Genomic DNA, 16,465 nt, shown 5'->3' on the forward strand with positions numbered 1-16,465 from the left:
TGCACTCGCAATGTTGTATTCATTTGCGAAGGAAGGTTATTTTAATTGGGATTTCTGCATTCAATCAAATATCCTTCTTTTCAAAATCAACTGTATTGCGCACACAAACTAACGGTTTCGTTGCAACAAAAGTACGAACTTTCTTGCGTACAATCGTAGAGCGGCTTGCGTGCAAGCTTGAACCAAACAAAAGCATCTCACCGGTGAGCTTTCGAGCGGTGAGTTACCACTGGTGAGTTCGAAGTCGGGTGAGTTCATTTACGCCGTGAATTTGAGTTCCATGCAAGCGCATTGCACACGCACTGCACAATCGTGCTGGTGTACATTTTTGAACAATAAAACAAACGGAAATTAAATTTCGTGCCTCCCCGCGTACAATGAAACAAGAGATATTGTATCTAACTTTCTCCAAACACAGACAGAGGGCATGGCGATTGTACGCTCCTTTAAAACATGTGACGGCTCACGACGAGATATCTATCTTATCGACCGGACGCCATCACCGCCCAATGCAGCTCGTTATCGAATACCACCGTGGGGTAAACACTCATTACCGTGGAGCTAAAAATTCAATTATCCATCGTTTAGAGCCCGATGATACACCCAACGCTGATAAGCGTGCCGGCTTAAGGGATTCATTTCACAACTGTATACTGGCCAAGCGATGGAGGTGCTAGCTGGCTCGATGGAGATGATGTTTTTGCCACACATGGGTTCTTTCGCGCTCATAAACCACCCCACGGTACGCGATCTTCTCGGGCGCACTAATCGACACTCTCACACGATGCAAATACGTGCTTTATTCAGTTTGCCCCCTCGATCGACAAGTGGGCCAAGCGTGAGAAAAACCTTGTCGAAGAAGAAATCATAAAAAAACAGAGCAAGCAAAGTAATCACGGTAATGGACAGCAAGAGCCAAGATACCGCCATTTTAGATAACGCCACCTTCAGCCTCATATGCAACACTCCTCCCCGACACATGATTAGCACGCGATCGTTCCATCCAACCCCTCTTCTGGCCATTCAAAACACATTCAACCAGCTTCGGGCAGGGGTTTGCGGCAACCCACGATAAGAAAACGCATCCACGGGCGAACCATGGCCACGGTCTACTCAGTCACAAATCGTGCCCCGTGGTTGTGGGCGCTGTGGTCCGCCATTTCGCCGGTGCCGTCACACCAGAACCGGTACAAAAATTCCTCCCATCCGGGCGCCCATCCATTTACCCGGTCGTGCCAGCCATCCAATTTCGCCCCACGGTCACAAATCTTCACCAAACCACCACGGTGAAACGTGGCCCCACGGCATAACCGGTCGCTAGGAGGTAGCAAATTCACTCTTAGCACTTCCGGCGATCGGAATTTATCTCCGGCACGATCCACGACCGCATGCACCGGGCCGCTAGTCCCGGAACCGAACCGGGATGCAACCGTGGCTAAGAGTGTCCCTGCTGCTGTGCGTGTTTGGGTTCTTCCGCGAGCTGCGCGTTTCCGAACCGTTCGTCACCGAGTTTCTGTCCGGCGAGTGGCGGGACATCGAGCCGGAACAGCTGAACCGCGATGTCTACCCGATCGGCACGTACAGCCAGGTCGCGCTGCTGGTGTTTGTGTTTCTGCTCACGGATATTCTCAGGTATGTGCGCGGGCCGGGAAAATGGCAAACACTGCGCGATGGCTCGACGTTGTGGTGGATAAATGCCACTCGCAGGGATTTGGCCTACACGATGTGGTGGAAAACACGATTTATTTGCTTGCGCTTCGAGGCAACGCTGTGTCAGCCTCACGGGCCACCGCACGGCACGGGACGTGGTGGCTACTCGCAAAATGGGTCGAAAACTTTAAAACACTTCAAAAATATCATTTTAACTCGACCGTCGGACTTTTGCGGCCGGAACGGGGCTTCAATTTCGTTTCAACCGGCAACCGGGGAAGGAACTTCGAGCCACCTAGTTCAAAGGGAAGTGTGACAGTACGGAAAAGTTTGTGTGAAATCTAAGCAGGCCACCGTTTTGCTTGACCATGAGCCAACCCTTGTGATGCAATAACACAAATTGAAAGGCAACAGCACGCTCCTGTCAGCACGCAAAAGCAATACCAACAACAACAGCACACAAAAATGCCTTCCAAATCGATCCCTCCATCGGACGGCCTCTAGTAAACTTGCCGCTAACTTTAATAAACAAATTAATACGGGATTGATTTAAAGGACGAAGGCGGTGAGATTTGCAACACATCCGTCCCCCTTTGGTGGCGTGTTTCAGCCGCATGGGGAAAGTTAGTCACCCACCCACCGGAAGTTCAAATTTCGTGCCTCAAATGCGCACAACACACAACACTCACTCCCGGTTGCGTGGTGACCACGTTCGCAACGGGGGTTGGCGAAAAACGCACCATTCATACGTACACTCACACGCGCCGTGCCGACGCAACGAACTTCCATTAGCATACACGCTTTTTTCGATGCCCCTTTTTGTCGGTCCCTCTCCCCAAAACTGTGCCAAACACCCTCCAGTGCCATTTTACCGATTGAAGCAGTTTTCAAAACAGCACTTAAACTGCCAAATTAAACTGACAACTTTCACCCCACCGGTAGGGGGTCGGCGTCATTTTTCCGCCGCTTTCCCAAATGTCATAAACTAAAGTGTGGGGAGTCTGGTGCGTGTCTTGTGGGATGGGGGAATTTTTGTGTGTGTGTGCCATCCCGGAAGCAGCAAGAAAGGAGAGAAGTTCCTTCCGTTTCCGAGGCAAACGGAAATCTTCACCGTGTGCGGGTGTGGAAAATGGCGAAACAAACTCAAACCCGACACATGAAAGTCTCTCTCGCTCTCTCTCTTTCTCTCTCTCTCTCTCTCTCTCTCTCTCAGCGAGCCCAAAAAACTTCCACCCAGGGATAGTGATGTGGGAGTGGGGAAGGGGGAGGGGGGAGAGACAAGACGTAACACACTTCAAGCCATAAACTCTTTAAATAATTTCACGAACCACCAACCAACGTAAACAAAGTTCTAACTCTGAGGATTGCTTTCGCGTAGTTTTCTTCTTCCCCCGTTGTTGTCTTTCGTTTTTTTTCCGATGCCACGCGACTCGATGGCACAAACAGCCATAGGAGGTGGGTGGTTTGGGCGTAAATCGCTCCCCAACACTTATCTCGTCTTCGGCTTCGGGGCTAGTTTTCTCGATGCCAGCGCCCGATATGGCGACGCGCCCCCAAACGCCCGGCGGTGATGGGCAGTCGCTCTTCAGCAAGCAGCTAGAATAAATTGATTTTCCCTTCCGGTGACAGCAGCATCGTTTATTCCCGTCCAATTCACACGCCCCTCGAGCCGTTAAGGCCAAGGGCGTTAAATGCAACGCAAACAGACCAGCGGAACGGCGCGCCGGCCAGCGCCCGCAAATGGAGTCGAATTTATTTAGTTATTTAATTACACACTCAGAACTTTCCGCCAAAGTGCCAGACGGTTGAGATTGAGAGCACTTGGGTCACACCGCGCGGGGGGTGGCCGTCGCGCTTAAGTGGGAAAACATCCACCGAGTGCTTTTGATAATGATTAGCTATGATATTTAAGATAAGCATGAAGCGGCGCTTCTTTCGCCTCGCAGCACTTCGCGCGGGTGCTGAGAAAAGTGTTGGCGAAAAAAGAAAATGAATAAGGCCCACGTCGAGGCGAGATGGAACCGGTTCGTTCCGGTGAGCCAACACTTGCTGTCAGAGCAAAATGCCATCTTGCAGGGGGTGATAGGTTAGCCGGACATTTTTCTCCGCCGGTCCGTGAACCAACGCCGGGCCTGGCCCACTCGGTACGGGAAGAAGTCCACTCGAGACGCAATCAATTTCACTGCAAGAATGTTGATGCAATTTCAGCCACAATCGCAACGTAACGAAGCGTGTGTCAAGGAAACCCCTTCTCAACTCGCTTTGGCCTGTACTGGGGGAGGTGAGAACGATGTCGAGGAATTTCACCTCGAGAGGGTGGAAATTAATCCGAACGCGTCGTAGACGTGTCCGGCTTTCGGTTGACCTTTTTCCGGGATGGGGCAAAAGCTTTTGAGCTGGGGTATTGTCGTTGAAGCTAGCGGGAAATGGTTGCCGAAAATTCTTTCCGCAACCGATTCTTCACAAACCCCGTATGCAAGGCTCTTGCTTCTCGTAGCAAACCAACCCCCAACCGTTGGTGGAGAAATTAAAAATCAAACCACACAACAGCCGAACGCTGCTGCAACAGTAAATTGCTGGTTTCGAAGCTTCCGAGCTCACAGACTAAAAACCACGTCCGCACAACCAGTTCTTCGGGTGACCTTGAGAGTTGGAGTAAAACCACTGAGTTTAGAGATAGAACCCACCCCGCGTCCGGCTGGCGCGTCTCATTGCCCGATTTGGCGCATAAAAACCATCCTCGTGAACGAACTCATTACGTCCTGTGTGCGTTTGTGTAAAGTCCTCGCTCAATTTACCCTCCCGATCGTGGGGGGACGGGAGGACGGCTTTTAACGGCAACCAGAACCAGAGACAGCGGCTTTGGACAGCTTTTACCGGTGTCAACCGTTGCGCTAACGGCTTCATGCTCCGGCAGCCATTCTGGTGAACGTTCTTTCCCACCCGAAACCGGATGGTGACCGGCGATTGGCGTGAAGGGAGAGCCAGAGAGGCAGCGCAAAGAGGACGAACCTTCATTAGCACACTCGGGGAGCATAAATGGGGCCATCTTCCTCTCTTCTTTAGACACTTGACGGGTAGCAGCACCCCGCAAACCTCAACCCCAAGCCTAGAATGCGGCGAGAGGCGCACGTTTTATCACATTAACGTTTCATTAACGGGTCCCTGTCCCATTCGCACACGCTTCAGCGGTGCGTAATAGCTTTTCTTCTCCACCGGACTACTTCCCACTCTTGACACTCTAGTTGCTTTCTCTTTTCTCGACCAAACCGCCACCCAATGGCACCTGATCCTGTTCTCGTCCTGCGTTCGCGTCCTGTGAACCAGATACAAATCGATAATTGTGTTTTCCGCCTGCCTGGGCATCGTCATCTGGTCGCTGCTGCTGTGGACGGAATCACTAGCAGCCCTGCAGGTTAGTACCCCCGTCTGATTACCAGCCCTCCACCCGGGTGCACCCCCCCAAAAACGGGCGGTTCGATGATGGTCAATAAGCGTGCATAAAGCGTGCACCACACAGCGTCCTCAACCGCAACAAGTGGGCCAAGCGAACCTGGCACGACCCATCCGTCATGTTGGCCGATCGGCGAGCCCGAAATGCTTCCCTCGGTTGGGCTCAGCAGCTGTAGCCTCCATCCCGAAGGGATTGGCTGCTTCGGTACATTAACTCTCGGCACAGCCTCAACCACATCCGCCTCGGTGGGCTGTGAATCGTGCATCGTTACCGCCATCGCTCATCGTGGTTTTCCTTTTTCTCTTCTCGCAAAATGCCGACCACATCCACCCCCGTCGCGGCAGGTTGTGCAAGTGCTGTACGGTGCCTACATGGCCTCGGAGGTCGCCTACTACACGTACATCTACGCCAAGATCAGCCGAGAGAAGTATCAACAGGTGACCGGGAACACGCGGGCCGCCATCCTGCTCGGGCGCTTTCTGTCCGGCGTCATCTCGCAGGTGCTCGTCTCTACCGGGGCCATGAATGTACGCGACCTGAATTACATTACGCTCGGCAGTAAGTAGTGCGCGGGGTTTTTTTTGGGTGGTTTCCGAGCCACCGACGACCGCTAGCAAAAACCCATAACAGGTGGGAAATGTTGGCCGCCGGGTAGCCAAGGAGTAGCAAATATGCTGTGGGTTTTATACCACAGCCGAACCAGAGAGTGATTATTATGGGTAGCAAATTGTTTTAAAACTGTAAATTTTAGCTCGTGAAACTTTGAGCATATCCTAGTGGATTGAAAACAACCCCGGAGTTTATACGCCTCACTCAAAGAGTGCAATGATAGTGGTTTGTTTAGAAAGCTTATGTCAGTTAAAGCTTTCTATGCCTACTTAGATTAAGTTGAGATTAGTGGCGTCTCCATTGTTTACATCTACGTAGCTCCTCAACATGGCCTCAAGGAGCACACAATATGGGTGGAGTTTATGTGGCTCGAACAACGTCCAAAGACGACCCTTATTGATTACATATTAATTTGTATCGATTCGTTTGCATTGCCGCACGGGTCAGACACACATAATTGCACGTGAAAAGACTCTTCAGGGTGAACCATTACGAGGTCAAACGTTCAATCATACTCCCCCACATAACAATTTCGACCCAATGACGGGTTTGTGCTTCACCTAACCTCGTTTGGGCCAATCAAATGGAACTCTTCTGCAGCTTCGCCTGCGTCCCGCTTGGCCCACTCCCACCGAGCGTACAACAATTGTTATGCAACGTCCGATCGGCCCCTGGACATGGCCACAACCAATGGCTAGTTTGCATCCCTAATGGACGCACCATTACACGAGATCCCATTCATTTATATCCATTTAAGCTCACCGACGACGGCTCCGAATCCGGCTAAGCTCTTACTCTCTCCCATCCGCAAAATCTCCTTCCAACAGCGGTGGCACCATCCGGTCCGATGCCCGCAAGCACTTCACAATTATTCCAATCTTTTCTTGATTGATCGATATCTTTGCTACCCCGCCCGTCCGTGCAAACGCTCCCATGCCCCAGCCGAGTTGCTACTAACCGCTGGCCATCAATCAACTCTAAGTTCGTTCGACAGCAGCCACTCCGTCCGATGTCACTTTGATGTCTTCATCAAAGATTAAGATTGCTCCACAGCCGGTGCGCGCCCGGTTGCGGTTCTCGTGTGTAACACCGGACCAGAAAATCAATATTTTCATCCCGCAGGCGAACCGACGTGTCCTGCCCGGAAAGAGATTTAAGTTTTTTTTTGTTTTCATCATAAAGAAATCGGTACCGATCTGATGGGAAAAGACAAAAAACCACTCCACTTCAGTGTGCTTTGCTTATGAGGGAGTGAGCCAGCAATACGGTTGAAAATTATGAATGGAAAAACCACCCGAGTAAATAGCTGAGCAGCTTGGGATGCGGTTCGAGAAATATTTCGGTCTCACGAAAGCCATACTCCGGTGGCATGTCCGTGCCCTAACACGGTGCAGCTGCTCCGCTAAGAAGTTGTAAAATTACCCTTACAAGAGATTTATAGCAAGATAGTTTCCCTGGAAGTTAAAATATTTAGACTTTGAACGTAACAACAGTTCTCCCGCACCACTACTCGGGAGCTCGTAAGCCGATCGCGAGAACGAACAATAATTAAACGGAGCAGCGCACGCCGCATAATAGAGCGGTGGCTGTTGTTCGATTTTAATACGCCCTTGTCGTGAAGCGGAAGGAACCGCTTCCCATTCAACGGACCACGCGCCGTAATCTCGCGGACCGGGCCGCGCAATAAGAGCCAAGTCAACACCTATCCCACGGGGCAACACCGGGACAAGAAACCCGCAGCGCCTGCCGGTGATGAACGTGATAAAGTGTGTTCCTGGCGTGTGTTTTGCTGCATCCGACCACCTTGTTCGCGCTTGTTGCGCCGGTGGACTGCGGCCAACATTTTATTCCAACCCTCGGCGAATGCTCATCCTTTCCCCCGCTCAGGAAGCTCGAGGGAATCTGTTTTGTGTTCGACCCAGGGTTCCATTGTACTTCGCCCGAGTGAATGGCGCTTGCAGCCGGGCAGCCCCGCTGCTTTTCACTATCCTCTTTCCAGCTACAAGTGCTTTCTTTTTGCAGCGCAAGCATTTTCTCTGCTCTGGTCGTTTCTGTTGCCCCCGGTGAAGACCAGTGTTTACTTCTATTCCCGCGAGTCGGCGAAACAACCGGCGGTCGAGGAGCACGGAAAACCGTACACGGTTGAGCGTGCTTCGGTTACGTCATCGCACCGGCAGGACCTTCAGGAGAATGGTGGTGCACCGGAACCAGCCCAGAACAGTGCACCCACGGGTAAGGGTTCGTCTTTTCGGCCATATTTTAGCCAGCACTAGCAGTCAGGTGACAACTCCCATTGCAGACACGAACACCGACACGATGGATGTTGCAAAAAACGCCGATAATGCAGAGCTACGGCCAAAGGTGCGCTTCTCGGGGTCCCGAGCCGTTCGGTTGCTATGGCGACATCTGATCGGTGCCTACCGCCAGCTGCCCGTCGTCCAGTGGAGCCTTTGGTGGGCGCTAGCGATGGCTGGCTTTATCCAGGTGCAGGTGTACGTGCAGCTGCTGTGGCACGAAATCGACCAGGATCAGGACACGCTGTTTAATGGCGGTGCCGAGGCGCTACTCACCCTGCTTGGGGCACTTAGTGCCCTCGTGGCCGGGTACGTAGCGAATCGCATCTTCGAACAGTGGGCCCTCTGGATTCTGACGGTGTGCTCTGGGCTGCAGGGCGGCCTCATCCTGTACTCCGGGTTCGCCACCAACGTGTGGGTCGCGTACGCGCTTTACATCCTGTTCGGGACGCTGTATCTCTTCATGATTACGATGGCAAGGTAGGTCGTGTGAGCAATCTTTCCCGGAGGTGTTTTATAAAAATACATCTGGCCAGCGGATCTCTATGTACTTGTATGTCCCTGTGATCATCTGTCAAAATTCATGGCACTGACATCTGTCTTCAGTGTCAGCTCTGACAGCATCGTAGTAGCCTGATGCACGAAAATGGCCGACAATCGCCCACGGAACCATCGGCTTAGTACTTTTTATACGGTGTTCTGGTGGAGCAAACAAAACACACCCACGCAGAAAGGCAGGATCAAAAATCATTCCCAAAATGCGTCGTGGTCTACAGCACACATTTTTCATTCCACCATTCGCTCAATTGAAAAACAACATCCACAATGACCAGCGATTCCGAAAAGCGTTTTCGCTCAAAAACCGTAAGCAATATGCAAATTGCTTTGTCCTTTTTCCTCCCCCGCACCACTCTCCCGAACCATCCGTCCACCAACTCCGGTTCGTCACCAAATGGTCCCGGTGGAGGCGAATGTTTTAATTTAAGGCGCTTGGTTTTCGCAATCGTTCCGCAACTTTTCGCCTCGGCCACGCAAATACGACATGGCGCGAGCGGGCCTAGTTAATTTTCCCGAATTCTTAATTGGAAGCTTTGCGAACTTGCTTCCCCGCTGGTAACGCAGGGGGAGAATACATAAGACGTAGGTCATTACAGAGCGACAAGTAAACGATGGGGAGCGAACAAAAAAATCTCCATTTATTCAACGGAATTATTCTGACGAATGCAAACAAATGAAAAATGCGAGCAAAATATGAACAAATCTTGCATTCATTACGATGCCTGTATAAATGTTTCTTCGCGACTTTTGCCAACGCCGACGTTGGAGACCCGAAGATGAAACGAGCTCGGTTTTCACGGACCCATCTGATGCTTTATATGCAGAAAGAGATATAATTCCATTGATATACAGTCACTGCTTTCCGAGTACCATAGAGCTCAAGTTAGTACTTCGAGTTTCCCAAAGTGCACCCTTTTCACAGAGTGAAAACTATTTTCCACACACCCTTTGGGGTCCATTAAACGGATCAAACATCCAGTAGATCTTATTGCAACTCATCAACCATCAATAAATCACTAATTATGCTCGACCGAACCGTTGCAGTTCACTGCAAATTAACAAATTTATTGCTATAGAGTGCCTGTAACATGACATTTGCCCATTTTTTTCAACAAAAATCCCTATCTGCCCCATCGCCATCCATCAAACGGCATTCCAATTAGTGAATCACTTGTTTCAAACGCCATTCGAGCCGGTGCAAACGTGACTCCAAAAACCGTTCGCTTATCACCGCCGACCGTAGAACCCCCGTGGAAAGCGGATGCTTTTTCCTGCCCGGCAGCTAAACCACTTCATGCAACCCATGGCCCCTCCGGTCGAATAGGAAACTGTTCGAAATCAATTAAAAGCGACTGCAACAGACGTAACTCGATCACTGTATTCGGCACGTTTCGAGTTTGGAATTAAAAGCACCCCAGTCCGTGTCGTGGGGGTGGGAAAAAAAGCAAGCCCTATTTTCACGTGTGATTCGTTTCACTGTTTTTCTCGTTCTTTTTTTTTTTGCTCCCCTCCCTCCCCATCATGCAGCGCCATCGTGGCCAAGTACCTGGAAGAGGACAGCTTTGGGTTGATCTTCGGCATCAACACGTTCGTGGCGATCGGCGTGCAGGCGCTGCTCACCCTAGCGACGATCTCCGAGCGCGGCCTGATGCTGGACCCCCGCGACCAGTTCAAAGTGTACGGTGGCTACTTCCTGGTGCTATCGATAATCTACCTAATTGCTGCCGTCGTCACCGCCGTGCTCCGGATGTTGCGAGGCGCCTCAACCAATCCAACCGCAACCGCACCCAACCTTGCCACGGCGACACAAGCGACGGCATAAGTGGTCCGTGGTGGAAATAAAAAAAAACGCCAAGTCGCCACGAAACACAACTTCGTGCTTTTGGAGGTTGGGTTTTTCCCGCGCGTTTTCCCGTCCGCCGTCTGGCGAACCAGGTTCCGATGGGGTGGACGAGCCGGAAACACTTCGGTCAATCGGTTGGGCGAAAACAAACTCTCCGTCTACGGAACGAGTTCGGGGGGGGGGGGGGGTATTTCCGGTCGGTCGGTGGGAAAATTCAAGCAAAAAGTGGAACTCATCGCAAGCAAGCGGGACGACAAACGGCGATCTCGATCTCGCGTTCGATTCTGATGGAAGGCGACGGAGAGATAAAAACACGCCCCAGTTCCTTCCAGCCGCGTCGGTATCCCCTTACCTTCCCCCCCGCCTCAAAAGCCCTAAGCCACTCTCTCCTGAGCCAAGGAAGCGAAAACTGACGCCACGGAAGTCTCCAGCTTCCGGTGCGGACACTTGCAGGAAGCGGAGCGCTGAAACGAAAAAGCAATGGATAGCTTTTCGGTTCGCATTTATCATCGACCTTCCGCGTGTTCCCCGTTCCTGCTCCCCTTTATTGCGACCCACTCTCTCTCTCACTCTCTCTCGCTTGTTCACCCTCACGCTGGAACAGACTGTCTTGTTCGCTTGTTCCCACCCATCAACCTTGTGCCCATCCTTCCACCTCGCGGAAGCTGCTAAACCATCATATACAAAACACTATTTTTCATCGCATCCCGAACCATCCTAGAGAAAGGGGTTTTTTGGTGGGGGGGGGAGGCAAGAGCGAGAGATGGATGAGGCAAGGGATGGCAAGTGGCCCGCCTCGACTTGCCTCGATGTCCGCATAAAGGCATCCATCTTGCCACGTCGCGCTTCATGTTTCATTGCATTCTCTCTCTCTCTCTCTCTCTCTCCCTCACTTGACACTCTTTCTCCTCCCACGTGCGCCCCACCTTTGACCCCGTGAAGCCATTTTATTTGCCACTGATGCTGCTGCTGGAGTTGCCAGAGCTGTTGAGTCTTCTTCTCAGCTGCTGTTGCTGCTGCTGTTGCTGCTGCATATTCCCACAACCGGAGGTTTCAAATCGAAAACTTTTGCCCTCCACACCACACAATGTGCAGCCAACGGACGAAAATGGCAACCGCCTCGACCCACCCACCCACCCGACTGTCCACCCAAAAAACCCTGGGTACTATTTTGTTCTATCTTCTGCTAGGGACTACTGTTGCCCTTCGACGCTCGGCCACATCCACCACTTAAGCGTGTATCGGAGCCCGGAGTTTTGATGTAGCCGCTGGAGAACCCGTTTTATGGGAACAACGTACGTGCGAGCGAGCGAGAGAGAAATAAAGCAGACGGTGGGTGAGCAAGCGTAAGGGGTTGCAAAAGAAATTAGGTTAAATAAATGTCAGCTATATTAATGATATTTCATTCCACCCCCTACCTTAAAAGCTTTTTCGTAAGCCATCACCAGCAGCTTGTCCCGGGACCGGTGGCGCCGGTGCATCGGCACATTTCAGCGCGTTCGGTGGCGATGATTAGTGCAATGAATCATCGTTAGCTGGTCGATTGTGGAGCGGGATCGAGAAGCAAGCGTAAGAACTCTCCTCGCGCAAAACAATAGAAAGAAAGGGAGGACAGGATCGTGGCACCGCCGGGTAGATCATTTATTACACCCACCAGCGATGGGGGCGATGTGCGCAGCGAACCGAAGTTTTATTGCCACCGGTAACACGATCCACTTGGCAGGATTGTTTTGCATTTCGCACGGCGTTCACCAGAGTGGCCGGTGCTTTGATCTTTCGCTGTCGGAAGTGGATCGGCTTCCAAGACGGATGCTTGCTTCCTGGCGTGAAGATGCAGCTCTTTGTTTTTTTTTTTTTGAGTGTTAAGGGTGAAATTCCGAGGAAAAAAGGAAACCCCCACGCTCTGGTGCTCGCGCAGCGCTTCGATGGTGGTTTCAAGCGGAAAAAGGATTTCAAGCCACTCGAGTGCGAAACGAAATTGCCACCCAATCCAATTGGCAATGGTTATCGAGCGAGCGGGATATCAGTTTATCGGCACGCGCAAATTGTTCACCCTCCCAGCTCACTCACGTACACGCAGGACTGCAATCCGATACATGCATTCACATTCGTACAAACCCACGACAATGCCATCGCCGAAGCACTGGATATGCTGCACCTGACAGGCCGGTCCTGAGATGAATGCGATCCCAAGGGCTGTTACGTCGCCGCCGGTGTCGCTGCGCAAATGAATCCTTCGTCCCACGTCCGTCTTTTTTTTTTCTTTTTGTGTCCGGGTTGTGGGCGATTTTTCCAACCCCCCCCCCCCCCCCCCCGTTGCCCAATGGGCCACCGAGTACGTGGTCCTCCGGTACCGGTGCGGTTCGCAATTTTACATAAGAAGATTTTCCACCCCGTCGGCCAAGCTGTAAGCGTACGCTCCCTGGCTGGCTGGCTGGCTGGGTGGCATGCATATCGGCGAGGATCGTCGTGGGGATGGGAACTGTCATGCCGGGAAATGGAGCAAAATGGAGCGGATTCGATGCGACAAAGCGGTCGGTCTTTTTGTCATTTGTGTGATCGAATTACTCGTCCAACCGGCTGGAACGGTGCTCACAACAACAACAACAACAACAACAATAAAAAACGAGACCCGAGCGCTTTAAGGAACGTTTACTCAACTCCGAAAAGAAAGAAAAATGAAAACCCGGAACGCGCCCGTTTCGAAAATCCACAGCAAGGGGCTCGGGTGAGACTTATTTGAATACAATTTGCGTGGCGTGTTACTCAATATTCCAAATCCGCGGGAAACTAATCCGCTTTAGAAATCCCGCACCGGGACGGCACCCAGCACCCGGAAGTGGCCGTATCTCCCAAACCACCCCCAACTAAAGGGTGCAAGCAAAAATGGAAATCATCATCGACAGGAAGGACTCGGCCCGGCATCGGTCTTCACGCGGGTGGGGGCGTTATTCTCATTAAAAATCAATTTCTTAACACTTCCGCCACCGAGACCGACACCGAATCCGTGCTTTCAGAGGCAGTGGCTGGCTATTTTCCTCCCTTTTCAAAGCCCAAAGCAGCACGGGAGCCGCTGACCATGATGGCGTCGAGCCGGGAAGCGATTACCCGGAAAGAGTGGAAAAAGCACGATGGGGAGAGGAGACGGAAAAATTAAGACCGAACCGGTTCCGAAAAATCCACTCCGATAAGCCACGGGTCCTCATCACCAAAAAAAAAAGGAACCACCAACCGCAACAGACCGTACGTCGCCGTACTCGCACCAGGGGGTGGTTACTCCCTCACGCGAGGCCTGCTTTACATTATGTACAGGCTTCACTCTTCACCTGGAAGTTGGTTCGATTTTCGGCACACCGCTCGGCCCGACCGAATAAAGGACAAACTTTCACGTGGCTTCAACGTTGCGGGTTCCGGCACGGGTTGGCCAACCACCCCCTGGGAGAGGATGGTGGATAAGAGGCAGCGTGCGGACGTGCGGCGTGTTGATCTTGCGCTCTAATAAAAGGAATTTATAATTAAAATGCCGTCTATTTAATTATGCCAGCTAAATTATTTCAGCATTCATTATTAGCTGCTTTGTAACTTCGATACCACGCAAGGCTCGTGAATCAACAGTAGAGTGGTGGGTCAAAAAAGAAAAAGAATCTGCTAGTTTGCGGTTCCACTCGGACGTGCCCTTCAGATCCGGGTGGGCATTAGCGTGCTATGGTTCGGTTAAGGCGTTTCATCTTGTGGCCACGGTTGTCACGGATTCATTGCGGTCACGATGGTGACGCCGAGTCATCGTAACCTCTGGTAGGTGTTGGAAGGAAGGATCGTCCGGAAGCTCCATCGTAAACGTACCGCATAATGAGAAGTCCTGGAAAAGGCGTAGGTTGCTCTTAACTAAACTGGATAAGACCACCCACGACCATAAGTAACGCGGCTCGTTAAACGCGTTCCTCCTGAAACCCCACATCGCAGGAAATATTTATAGGCACAATAAAAGCTTCATCAAAGTTAGTACGAACTTTTTTTTTTCTAAATATATTATTCTAATGACGACTAGATTTGGTTATGGAACCAGGAACTTCTATGAATCAAACAGGATATAAATTTAGCTACAAGCGCCATTTTTCTCTTCCGCTCGGTCGAACTTTACTCACAACTAATGCTAATAAATATTCATACGAAATTAAACCCAACATCCGGCATCAGATCCCTCAACGAGATGAAAACTGGGATCAAACCGACGTTCGATGAGGTTTACTACACGCTTCAGTTCAAAAACGGGCGATATCTTCAATTACACATGGGAGCCTAACGAAACCCGATTCGTAACACCGACGGAAAGCTCCTTCATGCGCCACCCGCAAGGAAGGGCGTCGGAAAAGCGGCCCTTTTACCGTCGAGAAGATTTGCATCGCACACAAATTGGATTTGCAAACACTCCGGTATTGATTGATTCGCTCCTGCACAGCTGCTGCAACCGCCCGTGCGCTCAATAAGTAATGTGCCGCAGGATCGGTAATAAATTCTTGTTAAAAATTACAGCACGGTAATTCCGCTGCTTGTAAAATAAAAAAAAAACAAACAGGCTCTAAGCTCATCTTTTGCGCCACCGGCGGACGGGCTCGTAAAACGCGGAGCGCTAGTGTGGCTGCAACCGGCACTACTCTTCTTGGTGGATGCAACATAAATAATTCCCCTTCGAATGCAACACACTACGTGCCATTTCTCACAGCGCACGGGGTTCAACAATACCCGACCCCGAAAGGGAACACGTTTGCTAGGGGGCGTGGAATAAAGCACGGAACCAGGTGCACATCCTCGTTCACCTGGTTGAGTGGAAACGGAACCGGAATGTAAATAGCGCCGTCGATGGTCGAGGCTTCCAACGGGTGAAAGTTCCTCCAACCGGATGATATTTAGAAGCACTTTGACGGGAGCCTGCTCGTAGTAGGCCACACGATTGTATGATCCAAGGGTGCCATGATGTTCTGCGCCATGTGGTTTGATGCTTCGCTTCCCGGTGTACCGTAAACATTTCAGATTTGTTATAGCGCTTCCAGCGCGATAAACGTTGGCGGTTTTAACGAGTACAATGAACAAAAAAAAATCGATCAAAAAATGCATTCACCCATTTCCCTGCCGATAATTTACGCGCGATAAACCGTGCTTGCATAATGTATGCACGCGCGCACGAACGTCACCGTTCTGCTGCAGTTCCATCATCCTCCCACGCTATCAATTCGAGAGTGAAATTTGATATTACGCTTAAAATTTAATAACCACCCGCTTCGCACGCGCGTTCGATCGACTCCCCCCCCGGCAAGGGCCCCCAAAAAACGAGGTCGACAAAACGGGTCGAACTGGGGCTGAAAATCGATCGAATCCACAACCGCCACCGAGAGGCGGGCACATTTTCCACCCGCCGGTGGAATGAACATCAGCTCGATTAGCCCGGCCCGGTCCACGAACCGCAAGCGACGCGGTTTCTAACTCGTCACCAGCATCGCTCCCGATGACAGGCTCCCGGTGGCTGGGGAACAAATTGCCCGGAATCGGGGCCCACCGAGGCCACGATTTTAATTACACGTTTTCGGGGTGGGGGCGCCGTGTTCGAGAGTGTAACCCTGCACACGGGTGCGGGCTTTGGTTTTGCTTCCGTGCCGGAATCCTTGATTTATTCTGCCCGCGGGAAATCGATGAGCAGCTTTGGTGATGCGTTACCGAAGCCTTGAGGCAAGGTCCCTGAGAGGAGGCTAGTGGGAAGATGCTGCACAGTTTAAAGGCACCCTTAAAGGTCGAAAAGGCCTTATCAGTTGGGCTCACATTCAGCCACTGTTTTTGGCGTTTTCCGTTCGTTTCGGTTCACTTTTTCGTCGCCGGCGGCCAACGGGATCCATCGCGATTTGTTCGATGTTTCACCATTCGCAAAATTCGCGTTCATCCGAATTCGCGGAACCGAACCACGACCTGCCCCCCACCGAACACCGCCAAGCCGGACGGAATAATGCGGCAAAAATGGCTCAACGAGTGAAAGGGCATCCTTCGAGCGTATCGAATATTGAGAGA

The 16,465-nt window shown here is 51.4% G+C and overlaps 1 protein-coding gene across 1 annotated transcript; it reads left to right on the plus strand.

Moving 5' to 3' along the window:
- Positions 1-1,423: 1,423 nt before the first annotated feature.
- Positions 1,424-10,387, plus strand: LOC128724685 (thiamine transporter 2-like). The gene is made up of 6 exons (XM_053818406.1): positions 1,424-1,632; positions 4,978-5,065; positions 5,449-5,662; positions 7,736-7,933; positions 8,013-8,487; positions 10,093-10,387. Exons 1-6 carry the CDS (start codon positions 1,424-1,426, stop codon positions 10,385-10,387), a joined length of 1,479 nt encoding a protein of 492 aa, XP_053674381.1.
- Positions 10,388-16,465: the final 6,078 nt, after the last annotated feature.

Source organism: Anopheles nili, chromosome 3, assembly GCF_943737925.1.
Source record: "Anopheles nili chromosome 3, idAnoNiliSN_F5_01, whole genome shotgun sequence".
In the NCBI taxonomy this organism is placed as follows: domain Eukaryota; kingdom Metazoa; phylum Arthropoda; class Insecta; order Diptera; family Culicidae; genus Anopheles; species Anopheles nili.